The 15,162-nt window shown below is 40.1% G+C and overlaps 1 protein-coding gene and 1 long non-coding RNA gene across 5 annotated transcripts in view; one reads left to right on the forward strand and one right to left on the reverse strand.

Annotated features, from left to right (window-relative positions):
* The window catches only part of LOC311049671, a 331,395-nt gene that overhangs the window by 116,218 nt on the left and 200,015 nt on the right, over positions 1-15,162 (reverse strand). The window lies entirely within an intron of this gene.
* Positions 1-15,162, forward strand: part of grm2b (glutamate receptor, metabotropic 2b) — a gene marked incomplete at its 3' end in the record, with an annotated part of 50,741 nt that overhangs the window by 12,564 nt on the left and 23,015 nt on the right. For all 4 annotated transcript variants that reach the window (XM_084063408.1, XM_084063407.1, XM_084063409.1 and 1 more), the window contains exons 3-4: positions 13,617-13,886; positions 14,572-14,918. In XM_084063408.1, the coding sequence (XP_083919534.1) occupies positions 13,617-13,886; positions 14,572-14,918 (617 nt within the window). The remainder of the gene's footprint in view (positions 1-13,616; positions 13,887-14,571; positions 14,919-15,162) is intronic.

Genomic DNA, 15,162 nt, shown 5'->3' on the forward strand with positions numbered 1-15,162 from the left:
TCCATTATTGTACCGCAGTGCTTTATTAAGTTTGCTCACATATTGTGTTTCACAGAGCAATGAAAAAAAGGTTCAATCTATTTGTTCTCTCTGAGTAAGAGAGAGAGAGAGAGAGACAAAAAACCTCTTGTGGTGTGAACTTTATTGTGTGATATCTGACAGCGAGAGGGGGTCTCGCCTTCTGCTCGAACCTGCTATTTTCAAACAGACTTTCTCCTTTTTTCTTTTTTTTTTGCACATTGTCAAAATGCAGCTCAGCTCACTAATTAAGCGCAGCTGAATGCCATTTAGAAAACGAGGGGGAGACTGTGGGAAACTGGGAGTTTTGCCCGACGTCGTGACCAATGCCCGGTCATTAATAACGCCAGCCAATCGATCTCCAGCAGGGTCTGTCTTTTAATCCTGTATCGCCGCTGCCGGTCAAAGAATCTTGTATCTCCGTATTTCAATTTATTTGATTTTTTTTCATAAATGAATGCCCTACTTTGTCGTACAGGAGTGCCGTGCAAAAGTAGCGAAAATAGTCGATCTACTAACACAGCCCAGTGCAGTGAACTTGTAGATCTGCTATTTTCACTATTTCTGAATATTTCTGAAAGTCAAAGTGGTCAAGTGTGTTGATGTCACCCATCATGTGGGTTTTATAAATATTGAACCAGTGAAACGTAGCTTGTGACTAAATAATAACTACATTGGATCCATTGGAACGCAGGTTATTTTTCCCATTTCCTGAAAAAAAATGTCCAGACAATGTTTCCACCCTACAGCGACCATTATCTTTGGTGTTGATTTCTCCTTCTTCCTTCACGGGAGTCACAGAATAAATTATCACTTTTTTTTGTTTTTTTGTTTTCTAGAACCATGTGTTTTTTTTTTCCTGAATATGATAGTAAGAAGAGAGAGATTGCTTGACATGGAGTATTTTTCCTATAACTCCTATAACTGAAAAAAATGGATTCGGGCTTTGTTTCCTCCACAAATACCACTGCAATGCTCCAGAGAGGTGTTTCAAAGCTTTGTGGAACTGATAAAGCACAAACAACTTTGTTCACACATGCATTCTTCAACTCTAGAAGGGCCCTAAAGGTCACGCTGGCGGTGGGCGCTGCTGTTGTGGGAGGAAGTGTTTGTTTTTTCCACATGAGGATAGATAGATAGATGGATAGATGGATAGATGGATAGATGGATAGATGGATAGATGGATAGATGGATAGATAGAGAGATAGAGAGATAGATATGGATGGATGGATGGATGGATGGATAGATGGATAGATGGATAGATGGATAGATACGATAGATACGATAGATAGATAGATAGATAGATAGACACATAAATAAATAACAACATAGGTACTGGCAGATCAACACTGCTCACATACGCTGTCATTAATTATGAATTATCATCACCCATACCGGGTCCATACAATATTAACCCTCTTCCATATGCAACACATATCTGCGTACATGACCTTCTAGTTTGATGCTGCTCGTTGGAAATGTGAGGCTGTCCTCGCCTTTCTGTTTGTTGCTGTTCTGAATCAGAGCAGGCCTATGAGAAGAGTGTTACTCACAATCTTTCACAAAGTAGTAATTAGCAATAAACTGTATATATTTGTATCAGTCAATTTGTAAATACAATCATCTTCCGATTGACTATAGCCACTGAATGAGATGTATTGAAGTGCATGCTCTGCTGTGTGTGCGGGTGCGTGTGTGTGCGTGTGCGCGCGCGTGTGTGCGTGTGCGTGTGCGTGTGCGCGTGTGCGTGTGCGTGTGCGTGTGCGCGCGCGCGTGTGTGTGTGTGTGTGTGTGTGTGTGTGTGTGTGTGTGTGTGTGTGTGAATGGGTGTCTGTGAATGGGCGAATGTTGCACTCATTGTGAACACTTTGGATAAAGGCGCTATAGAAATGCAGAACATTCTATTGATCGTCATGCAATGTGGGCATTGATCTGTTCGAAACCAAACCTTATTAAACGATTCACGCTTCAGGCATGACAGTACCAGTGTTCAGGCTTGCCTGTAGCGACGATGGAATCCCTTAAGCAACTTGCTTCACCAAGAATGATTGCTGAGAGACAGAGCTCTGCACAATGTGAAGACTGTGTAATTCTATTTTTAACGCAGGAGAATCCGCCGGACAGTCTGTCAAATCCATCACATCACAGACACAATGCAAGATGTTCTCATATTCTATGCTGGCACGAGAGCCTTTAATCCACGCGCCTGCAGCAGCACATTGCTTGCAAGTTTCTCCACACCAATAATGCACTCGACACTCTTCATGCCACTTCTGTTAGCAGCATGAGATTACAGGGGATTTTCAGTGGTGGACGGAGTACTCTGTTACAAGCATAGGGCCTGCATTCAAATGTTTACTTGAAATAAATAAAAGTACTGGCATCAAGATACTTAAAGTAGTAGGCCTACCAAAAGCCAAAGTACTCATTATGCAGAATGCCCCATTCAAAAATAGGTGATCTGCAAGCTCTGCAGTTTTGGTGTGTGAACTTGAAGATCAGCTATTTTCGAATAGCCGATGTATAAGATAGGGCTTAATTGGTTAATGTGTGTTTTGTAATGCTAATGCAAATCTGCTAAACAACTTGCAACTATTAAGCTGTCAAATAATTGTAGTAGAGCATGATGTAGTGGAGATATAAATGACAGAAAAATGGAAATTGTCAAGTAAAGTATAAGCTTCAGTAAACGTACTACCACACAAATAACGCAGTCAACATTCATGATGCCACTTCTGCTGTAGTGAGATGAGATTTCAGGTTGTTTTGATATTTCTTATATCGGGAGGTACTTTATTTCACTGTTTTTGGATATCGCCACTGTTGGGTGGAAATGTCCAAAACCGTTCCTTTTTTTATTATTATTTAAAATACTCCGCTATAATAATACGCTATTTTCACTACTTTGTGTCACACTCTTGTATGATGAAGTAGGGCATTCATTTATGAAAAAACATTCAAAAAATGTAAAATTGAGGTTTCTGCCGCGACATTATAAAAGAGCCATTCCTTCACAGTTTTCATTATTTCTCATTCCTACTGCTTTTATACGGTATTTCTATTAGCCTGAAGGGATCACATCTGCACACACTGAATCTGTGATTTCCTTAAAGGACGACTTTTCAACCTTCAACCAATCTTCATATAATTGGTCCACACTAATGCTCATTATAAAATGGTGCCATTTTTGTCTACTCGGTCTGTGTCTCAGAGGAGGTCTGTGGACAGATTCCCCATCGATGATGTCACTGGTAGGCGGATTTCTTATACCATATTATAATGGGCATTAGTGAAGACCAATTATATGAAGATAGGTTGAAAATGGTCGTCCGTAAACCACTTAAATACCCCGATTGTCACAGGAAGGTGACAATAGGGGTCACAGTGAAAACTGCAAAAAGAAAAATGTTCCCATTAACTCATTTCTTTCTCTTTTCTTTTTTTAAGTGTAGCCTGTGAAAGCATTTTATTTATGATTTGCCCTTGCTCTACGCCAAGTCGCTCCACCAAAGAATAGCCGATCTACAAGATCGACTATTTCCACTACTTTTGTGTGACGCTCTTGTATGATTAAACATTTGAAACGTGGAGATACAACTGCAGCAGCGATATTTAAGTTGATTCTATATCAGCTGGAATACTTGATTAAACTCTATGTTTCATGGAAAATACAACCTCGTACCTGCATTTCATCAATGGATGCCATCACTAGCTCTATCAATATGCAGTCAGTAGCTACAGCAGCATGAGGCTTTGGTACCTGCTTGCATGTCATAAACACGTTAATGTGTATTTGGACTGATTTAGAACACATTTCAATGAAAACACATACTGCATATGGCATCAAATGATGAAATAAAAAGGCCTCCAACTGTGCATCTATTTTTTAATGTTCTCTGATACAAGGACTTGTCATATTTGTGAAGGTTTTTGAATAAGTGGTTACATAAAATGAAGCTCTGTCCATGTGTCGTTGCTTGCTTGCTAATCACTGATGACTTCCCAGTGTAGATTGGGGGTCCGAGAGATAGGCCTAAAACATTGCATCAAATCGGGGGTCCGTGGCCAAGTGCATATCAAACTGGGGGTCCCTGAAATGGAAAAGAAAAAAAGGGCTAAGAATCTACATGCATTCAATGCATTATGAATCGCATGCATCCCAGACACACAGAGATGCATGGGAGTATACAGTATTACATGGTGGGGGGTTTCACTGTGCATGTCATTTACCGTATATCTATACTGTACTGTACAGGTTATCACACAGGGTCCTCAGGGACATACTGTATAGATGGATTTTCCATGTTGAAAGAGACACAGACACACGAGTCACAGCTACACCCAGCGTAAGCTCAGCTGAGGGAACACCGGCCTTGTCTCCCCCCCGAAATACTAGTTCTGATGATAAGATAAGATCAGATAAGACCTTTACGGGAAATTGAGTCGCCAAGGACAGTATATACAGCCGTTTAAAAAAACATACAGATTGCAGGGCAAGAAAAATAAATAACTGCAGATCATACAGCACGATGGATATCACAGTCAAAGGAACACCATCGGTAAGTTGGCGAGAGAGAAAGTAAATGAATAAAAAGTGTGCACATGCAATATACAATAAACAACACTATACACCCTCCCTCAGCAGTGCCTGTTGAGCTGCTTGTTTCCTAGCAATTAGTCTGAGCGAGATGAGTGAGCGCAGTGTGGGAAAAACATTTTATTACTTAAAGGGATATTTCACTTTCAAATAAAATAATCATTCAAAAATATATGTATAATATATATATATATGTATATGCCTTCAAGTAAAAGTATCATTTGTCCCATTCATTTCAAACGTTTAAAAAATCATTTGAAAATAGCCGATCTACAAGCTCACAATGCGCCATTTTCAAATGGCTGAAATGTATATAGGGCTGAAGTGGACACAGAGACAGAGACAGACAGAGATGGTGCATAGGACAGACTGGTTCTGTCCTATGCTCCAGTCCTACCCTGAGAGGTATGCAGCGCTTCTCCAAGACTCTGCTGATGATCGTCTGTCTGTCTGTCTGAAAAGAAGGAATAGACTATGACCTTGCCTATCGTTGCTGTTGGGCAGAAACCTCACATCTCCATATTCCAACATGTTATGTTTTTTTTTCGTAAATTCATGCCCTACTTCATTATACACGAGTGTCGCACAAAAGCAATGAAAATAGCAGATCTACAAGCAATTTTGAACGCGTCACAATGCAACACGTTTTGAGCTCGTAGATCTGCTTTCAAATAGCCTAGGTATAAAATAGGGCTAAAGTGGTTAATGTATGTTTTATTATGTAATCATTTATATCTGCAAAGTAATAGTAAATAATAGTAAAAGTACAATATTTGCCTCTGAGATCTAGTGGAATAGAAGTGAAAGTATTGGAAATTGGAAATACTCACGTAAAGTACAAATACCACAAAATTGTACTTAAGTACAGTACTTGAGTAAATGTACGTAGTTACTTTACATGACTGTATAAGTAAACCATGTTTTCCATCAGTGGATGTATTCTTTGTGATGATGAGATCCACAGAAGGGATATTGCAAAGGACTAATAACGGGTGAATGGCGCTTGTCTAAACGCATCATACTGACTCAGTTTCCCCTCCAGAGCTAGTGGCTCGTAGCTGTTTTCACTGCAGGCTCATTTCTGTGGACCATTTCTGAAATAGACCTGTCAGACTGGCTTAATGAGAACATGGCCTTGTGAGCTTGTAGATCGGCTGTTTTTGCAGCGTGACACTGGCGTACGACAAGTACATATTAACGCATTAAGACCGGAAACGCATCTGTGTGACCACATACAGATTTTCAATTCCGTGTGGTCAAAATTCAAAGATAGCAGATATACAAGCAGATACGAGTGCTATTTTTTTATCGTGATAGTCATGCAAATATTTGAAAATACATATTTTTAAAGGGAGCATTTTTTACAAATATCTTTGCTTCTGAGGGTCCCGGTTACAACATATTTTGAGATGGGGGCCCACGACCAAATATATATAATTTTGGGAGTGCTTAACATGAAGAAGTTTGAGAACCACTGATATAGAAATATACGTCTTTCAAAAAAAACTGTAGGATTTAAAAGACAAGCAAGGATTTGAGTTTAAAATGTTCGCTTAAAAAATATGTATTATTCAAAAGATTTGCACAAACTTTCACGATTTTTCCAAAAATAGCAGATCTACAAGCTCATGCGTTTCACATTTCTAACCGGGCTAATTCCCGGCCCCAAAATGTTCCACTTAAGCCCGTCTTACATATGCTCAGTTTCACACACGCATGCTGTCCTTAATGTGTCCCTCAAGGCCGGGATGTTGCGAGGAAACGACAAACGGTTTGATGAGTTAAACTGGCAGACGGCATCTCTTCAAGGACACAGATGTCATGCCTTATCTATTCACCCAAAACAGCAGATCTACACACAAGCTATTTTCGGTGCGCGACACCGTCGTAAGACGAAATATAAATCAGGCGTGTGTAAATTAAGTACATTTACTCAAGTACTGTACTTGAGTGCAATTTTTTTTTTACTTTTACTTTACTTGAGTATTTCCATTTTTCAATCATTTATATTTCCATCTCAGAGGCAAATATTGTACTTTTTACTCCACTACAATTATTTTGTGTCCTTTGTGAATTTAGATTATTATTACTAAACATACATTCACCACTTTTATATGTCAGCTATTTGAAAACAGCCGATCTATTAGCTCAGATCTGCTATTCTTGAATAGATTTGACACATTTTGAAAAACAAACAGTGAGTGTGAGTACTGTCATTTAAGTTTAATGAGTACTGTAATTTGTTACTATTTGTATATGATGATGCTAATACTTATATACTTTTACTCAAGTAGAACTTTGAATATGGGACTTGTACTTGTAACAGTATTTCTATATTGCGGTATTAATTTTACTTAAGAAAATTGAATCTGAGTATAGGCTACTTCTTCCACCAGCGCCGGTCCCTCAGTGCTCTGTTGACAGATATAAAGTGTAGGTTCTGTCAGGATGTGAGTGGAGAGTGGGACCCCATGTGCACACCAAAAGGCTTTTTTATTGAGCCGGCACACGGTCCAAAAGGGCAGGTAAAAGAAATACAAACTAAAATGGATCAAAACCCCACAGGAGCTGGCAAGTAAGAATTGTGAGGATAGCTCATAAAAACACAGGCAGAAGCCAGAACAGGTTTACTCACATTTCTAACAACGTTTTTACGAACTGTCAGAGAGTAGAGAAAAAACAGCTGCAGAAACCTCTTATCTCCATATTTTAACTTGCGTTTGTTCGCAAATTAATACCTTACTTGATACTATACTACAGCGTCGCACAAAAGTATTGACCCATTAAGACCTGGAACGCATCTGTGTCACTTTAGATTTCTTTGGCTATTCAAAAATAGCAGATATACAAGCTCATAGCGCGGCACCGAATGCCGCGCTATGAGCTTGTAGATCTGTAGATCTAACCACCACGGAGGAGGTTGTGGGTTCGAAACCATCGTGGTGCATCCGGCTTTGTCGAGTGTCTACTACACGGACACAAGTTGGTGTTCCCCCGTGTTCGGGGGAGGGAAGCCGGGGCGGGGAGGGTGATATCGGTCATTGCACGTACGCCTAAGGGCTGGGGCGGCATCTGTCAGCAGGGAGTGTTGGGCGGGAGGAGTAGGACGAAGGCTCTACGTCCTCCTGGTGGGGGCTCCTCACTGGCTGGCGAGTCAGTAGGATACGACGGCAGTGACAACACAGAAATGTGTGGGGGGAGAAATCAATTGGCGTAACGACTAAATTGGAGAGAAAAAGGGGTACAAAATAATTGGCTATATACTCCAAATTCGCGGTGCGAAGCGTCTCGTTTTGAGCTTGTAGATCTGCTACTTTTGCAAAAAAAATTCTACCCGACAGAGACCATAATAGAGGTTTTGATTTGGGGATTTGGGGAATTTGTGATTTGGGGAATAAATATGATCACTCTCAGTTATAGGTTGTTATTAAACCACTTATTAAAGCGTGATGGATGGCTGCCTGCTCCGTGCGTCAGGAGCCCTGGATTTGAGGGTGACCTGTTGATGCGTTGAGTGATGCAATGTCTATAAATAAATAGTGAGTAAATAGTAAGGAAACACCTACCTGCGCTGTCACTGAGTGATGCACTGTCTATATAGTGAGTAAATAATAAGGAAACTCCTGTGCTGCCTGTCACTGCTCTGGCTGATAAGAACAGTGACTGGTAAGATTCAGTTATAACCATTATTTTATACTTTGGCTATTCAAAAATAGCAGATATACATATATGTAGATCTGCCATTTCTTTGGAAAAATCGTGAACATGTGTGGAATTCTTTGAATATATATATTTTTTCAGCGAACATTTGCATCTCAAATCTTTGCTTCTGTGGGGTCCCTGGAACTAAATATTTTGAGATGGGGTCGGCGGCCAAATACGTGTCATTTTGGGGGTCCTTGACCTGAAAAAGTTTGAGCACCACTGAGTAGCAACATACGTTTTTCAGTTAGGATTCAGTTAGGATTTAGAAGACATTTGTAGATGCGTATTGAATGGGTTCAGACACTAAATAGGCGCAAGAGCGTTTGGCATGTAGACAACATGGGAGGCACCATGGTGTAGAGGGTTGTCAACTACCTGAAATTCAATTAAGGGACACCCAGCGGCCGGATAAAATCTCACCGTATATATGTACAGTTTTTGTGTTATTATATTAACCACTTGAACCCCAGCATCCATATTCTGGAGGGAACATCAGCCAAACATAGCAGATCTACAAGCTCACAACGTGTCATAACGTGACGCGTTGTGAGCTTGTAGATCTGCTATGTTTGGCAAAGAGATTTGGTGTGGACAGAAAAAAAGTGGTCCAAGTACAGAGATAACTCAGGCCCAGTTTACTAAGTCTAAAGGGTTTAAGTGGTTAACAACTTGTAATTATAGATACGGGAAAAAAAGCAGGTGAAAAAAAGACTTCCTCTGGATGCCTTTCTGTTTAGGCAGTGGGTGCTCAGCTATAAATATAATTAGATTCAGTACCACCGGAGTGGAAAAAGCGGCAATCCAAAATAAAGGATGCAAGACTGGCTCAGATAATCATTCTTGTTTATTGGGAACGCTTCCCAATAAACAAGAATGATTATCTGAGCCAGTCTTGCGTCCTTTATTTTGGAGTTTGGTATTTTGGAGTTCCCACTTCGGTGGTATCTGAATCAACTTGTGTCATAGTATATGACAGTGGTGTGAAGTAACTAAGTACCTTTACTCAAGTACTGTACGTAAGCACAATGTTGAGGCACTTTTGCTTTACTGGACTATTTCCAATTGTCTATACTTTTACTTCTACTCCACTACATCTCAGAGGCAAATATTGTACGTTTACTCCAGTACAATTATTTGAAAACTTTAGTTACTTGTTACTTTTCAGATATAAATGATTACATTATAAAACATACATTAACCACTTTTGCCCTGTTTTATACCTAGGCTATTTGAAAATAGCCGTTCTACAAGCTCACAACGCGTCGCATCACGACGCGTTGTGAGCTTGTAGATCGGCTATTTTCAAACAATACTACTTTTACTTTTGGTACTTTAAGTATATTTTGATGCCAATACCTTTGTACTTTTACTCAAGTACATTTTGAATTCCGGACTTCTACTTGTAACAGAGTATAATCTACATTGCAGTATTGATACTTTTACTTAAGTAAAACATGCAAGTACTTTTTCCACCACTGCAGTGGAATATACTGTAGGGCCCAGAGGGTTACATTAACACAGAGGAATTTACAGTGTAGACTGGGGTTCCAGAAGTTAACACATTTATCAAATGGGGGTTTGTGGCCTAATGCATATCATACCACTCATTCACTGCCAGACTTATTTCTGGCTGCGTTTGCCCACTGCCAGCGATTCTCTTTTTTTCCCCCAAAAAAATATTTATCTACAGTATGATCGATCCCCTGGTGGTTGCTAATCACGGAGGGTATCACTGTGCTTCCATAAATAAAAAAAATGTCATCACGTTTGTTTATATACACCGTTAAAAATAACATATTTCGGCAAAAATACACAGAGATGCAGGCTTTTTAAGTAATAAGTTAACCAGGAAGTGGATAGGAGTCTAAATCTTCAAAAAATGGTTCTGTGGGCCAAAAAAAAAAAAAATTATATATATATATATATATATATATATATATATATATATATATATATATATTAAATTGTATTTAAAAAAAGAAAAAACTAAAACGTTCAAAAAGTCATTTTAGTCGTTCTTGGCAGTCTGGGCCTATGGGAAAAAGTTGTTTTAGTCGTTTTTGGCAGTAAATGAGTTAACATATTTTAAATTTAAAAAGTTGAGAATCATTGGTGTAAATGAATGTGGGAGTGTCCTGAGGGGAGAGACAAAGAGGGCTTGCACTTCGGACCACACAATCATCATGGAGCACACATGCAATATGCATGAAGAAGATCACCAAATGGATCGACAGCAACGGTTAATAATTCTCCTGGGTGGAAACGAGTGGGATGGAGAAAGCAATGGGAATCGTAACAGGATTTACCAAGGTACGGTCACAATTAGATCCACAGGGATGTGTGTTTGGTTGGGGAGCCCACAGAACGCCTGAGGCAGGAAGTATGCATACACTGATGCATCATGGGAAATTACCGCTATCTTGAAATGCTCGAGATAGGACCTGGGAAATATCGTGATAAATGACTTGTATTTTTTTGTATTACTAACATGAAAAGAATTGCTATAATACTGTATTATGTGAGCAAATCCAGTGACCGTTTCTTGCAGTCGAAGCACCTTCGTCCTATACCCCTCCCGTTCAACAGTGTTGATTTTGACAGCAAATTTTGATTTAGTTTTAGTCATAGTCTTTTGAATAAAATTACATTTAGTTTTAGTCATATTTAGTTTTAGTCATCTGAAATGTTTTAGTTTCTGTCTAGTTTTAGTCGACTAAATATCATGAGATTATAGTCGACTAAATCTACAGTTGATTTAGTCGACTAAAATGTATTTTGGCGGTTCCTTAATGGCGTCGTAATGGCTGATTTTACACTTGGTTGCATGCTGAAAATAGCCGATCTACAAGCTTACAACGCGTCGCGTTGTAAAAAAAAAAGCAGATCTACAAGCTAATAGCGCGACACCGAGTGCCGCGCTATGAGCTTGTAGATCTGCTATTTTTGAATAGCCAAATAAATCTCATAAATCTCAAAATGACACACAGATGTCATAATGGGTTAAGTGGTAAGTGTCTCAGTCAGTGGAGGGATTCTGTGGCGCTTAGTTGCTGCTGGTGCAGTGAGCGTTTGACAGGAGGATAAACAGATAGTGTGTGATGTGAGATGAGAGGTGCTTGGAGGTGCACGGGCGCCCAAGGCGTCTGACGGACAGTTAGCGCTCTGCTTGAGTGGATGCAGGTCAGATAGCAATGGTGGTTTGCAGTGGTGGAAAGTAGCTAAGTACATTTACTCAAGTATTGTACGTAAGTACAATTTTGAAGTATTTTGTCATTAGCATGTCACATCGCAATGCATCGCAAGCTTGTAGATCTGCTATTTCCGGTGAGCGACACAACAGAGTATAAGTTACTCACGCATATGTCGTCACATCGTTACCACGACAATAAAATGCAGATATGTGGACGATCTGATCACTTGGAAATAACAGTGTGGACAGTCAGTCCCAAACATCAGGTTGGAGAAACAAATCAGATTGGCCTGCAGGTTGAACAGAGAGTTAAGCTTGAGAGACTGACATATCGTCACTGTTGGGTGGAAACCAATAGGGCTGTTCACGATTACACATTTTGATTGTCACACAAATAATTGCGATTGACGATTTAATTGTGTGTTTGGCATTGAACGTTGGAACATGTGAATACAAAATACATTTCTGTTTGCCTTTTAGGCTTCGTAATCAAAGATTGCACAGGGCAGGTATGACAAATAACTCAAATATACAAAGACATTATTGACATATTTCATAATTTTATACATTTGAAAATAGCAGAAATAGCTGATCTACAAGCTTACAACGCGTCACAAAGTGACGCGTTGTAAGCTTGTAGATCTGCTATTTCTCTTTTTTTCTTTTCAATATTTGAAAAATATGTGGACATTTTTCAACATGGAGACGATTATTATGACGATTATGCAAAAATTATATCGATTATATCAAATAAGTGCGATGAGAAGATTATGTAATATTTGTGACAGGCCTAGAAACCAACCGTCCAAAACACTCCAAAACAATTCCTTTCCTATTATTATGAAAAGAATATAGTGAAAATAGCTGACTTACAAGCTCACAATGCGTCTCGTCGCGATGACGTTGTGCGCTTATAAATCTATTTTCACTACTTTTTGAGCGACACTGTAGTATGATGAAGTAGGGCATTCATTTACGGGAGAAAAAACATAAAAAGTTGAAATATGCATGGAGATACAAGGTTTCTGCCTGACAGGATCACATCTGGATTAATGTGATTGAAATGATTCATAGGGGAGGGAATGTTACAGGGCATTTCATCACTATTTGCAGGTTTGTTGATGCCGCCCGTAACGTACAAGCTTGCCATTCTATTTTTTCACAGCGTGGGTCTGAAGGTGTCTAGCCAGATATCTAAGAACGTCTGTGAGATGTGCCTGTGTGTCTGTCTGTCTGTCTGTCTGTCTGTCTGTCTGTCTGTCTGTCTGTCTGTCTGTCTGTCTGTCTGTCTGTCTGTGTGTGTGTGTGTGTGTGTGTGTGTGTGTGTGTGTGTGTGTGTGTGTGTGTGTGTCCAAGAACTGTTGGATCAATCATCCCCACATTTCGTGTGCACATCGCCTATAGGCCACAGAAATAAGTTGTTTTCATATTATACTCAGTGGTGTAAAGTAACTAAGTACATTTAGTACTTAAGTACAATTTTGAGGTATTTTTACTTTACTGGAGTATTTCCAATTTTCAGCACTTTTACTTCTACTCCACTACATCTCAGAGGCAAATATTGTACTTTTACTCCACTACAATTATTTGAAAACTTTAGTTACTAGTTACTTTGTAGATTTTGATTATTATTACAAAACATACGTTACTCTCTTCAGGCCTATACATTTCGGCCATTTGAAAATAGCCGATCTAAGCTCACGATCTGCAGTAGATCTGGTATTTTCAAATGATTTTTATACATTTGAAAACTTGTGAAATGGGACATTCTGCACAATGAGTATGTTCTACTTTTGCTCAAGTACATTTTGAATTCCGGGCTTATATTAGTATTTTTCCAGTGTTGATACTTTTACTTAAGTAAAAAAAATGTGTACTTTTTCCACCACTGATACAAATTTTATAATGGAAGTTAACAGGCTCTGGTCATACATCCTAAGTGGATCCCGAGATCCACATGATTAGATTTTTATATCACAATTAGGCTACTTGTACTTGCGTTTTTGCTAATAATGGTCATTCAACATTACCCTCAAGAGGCTTTATTGTGATATGCATGTCATTCAATGCTTTCTTTGGACACTAAAGTACCATATCTTTCTCCAGGTGGCCAACCTCCTCCGCCTGTTCCAGATCCCTCAGATCAGCTACGCCTCCACCAGTGCTAAGCTCAGCGATAAGACGCGCTATGACTACTTTGCTCGCACCGTGCCTCCCGACTTCTACCAGGCCAAGGCCATGGCTGAGATCCTGCGCTACTTCAACTGGACCTATGTGTCGACCGTAGCATCCGAGGGGGACTACGGTGAGACCGGCATCGATGCCTTCCAACAGGAAGCCCGCACTCGCCAGATCTGTATCGCCACTTCGGCCAAGGTGAGCCAAGTCTTTATCTTTATTTATACAGCACATTTATGAACTACAGCAGTTGGCCCAAAGTGCTTTCTAGGAATGTAACAGTTAATCAAACTAATTGATTTAGTTTGATTATTAATTATATTATAATTTGATACAATTATTGATTAATGATCGATCCCCCTTTTGGCATGTAATTAAAAGCGAAAGGCTTTAAAAAATAATAGGCGATCTACAAGTTCACAATTCATAGCAAAGTGAGCATGCAGGGGGCAAAATATTAGTTAGCAGATCAATTAACAATAAAAATGTTGGCTTTTTGCAGACGCTCTTATCCAGAGTGACTTACAAGGGTCACTCTTTAATTAAAGATATTTTAGGCCTTTATTTGACCAGAATAATTGAGATAGACAGGAAACGGAGCAAAGGTCGTCGGGCTCGGAAATCGAACCCCCGACCCACTGTCAGGCTGCATTCAAGCCTACAGTATAAGTGACATGCACTTTAACCGAGCCCCCAGAACCAAGAGGGAGCGGTGAAGCGCATTGGACATGCTGGCCAATCATAGGTACTGCAGCTCATTACGGCTGGGGCCAGGAACATGAGAAGAAGTGGGAAGCGGTGAAAAGGGAGTATGCGCTGCCTCATCCAAGTGGATGGGCAAAAGAAAAGAGTAAACATTTTAAAATCATTTCTATATTTCAAGGTGAGCCGCTCCATGAACCGGCAGGGATATGAGAACGTGATCCGCTCGCTGCAGCAGAAGTCCAACGCCAAGGTGGTCATCCTGTTCACGCGCAGCGAGGACGCGCGCGAGCTCCTGGTGGCCGCCACCCGAATGAACGTCACCTTCACCTGGGTGGCGAGCGACGGCTGGGGCGCGCAGGAGAGCATGGTGAGGGGCAGCGAGGCGGCGGCGAACGGGGCCTTCACCATCGAGCTGGCCTCCTATCCCATCAGGGAGTTCGAGGACTACTTCACCAAACTGACTCCGCACACCAACACGAGAAACCCGTGGTTCAAGGAGTTCTGGGAGCGCCGGTTTGGCTGCAGGTGTGCAAAAAAAAACTGTTCTGTTTGCCACTGCCTTTTATTGAGATTTCTTTTTATTCTTCTGTACTGTAATTGTACTGTCTAATGTTTAATTTTTTTTTTTTATTATTATTTTTTCTATTTAGCTTTTTTCAAATAAAATCTTGCGGGGAAATTATAATGAGCAGATCTGGCAACCCTGGTTACGGGTCCGTTTGGTGTCATTTGTACACTCTCAGAGTTAGGGTGGTGAAAACGTATGTCA

Source organism: Gymnoscopelus microlampas, assembly GCF_963454915.1.
Source record: "Gymnoscopelus microlampas genome assembly, chromosome: 7".
Classification (NCBI taxonomy): Eukaryota; Metazoa; Chordata; class Actinopteri; order Myctophiformes; family Myctophidae; genus Gymnoscopelus; species Gymnoscopelus microlampas.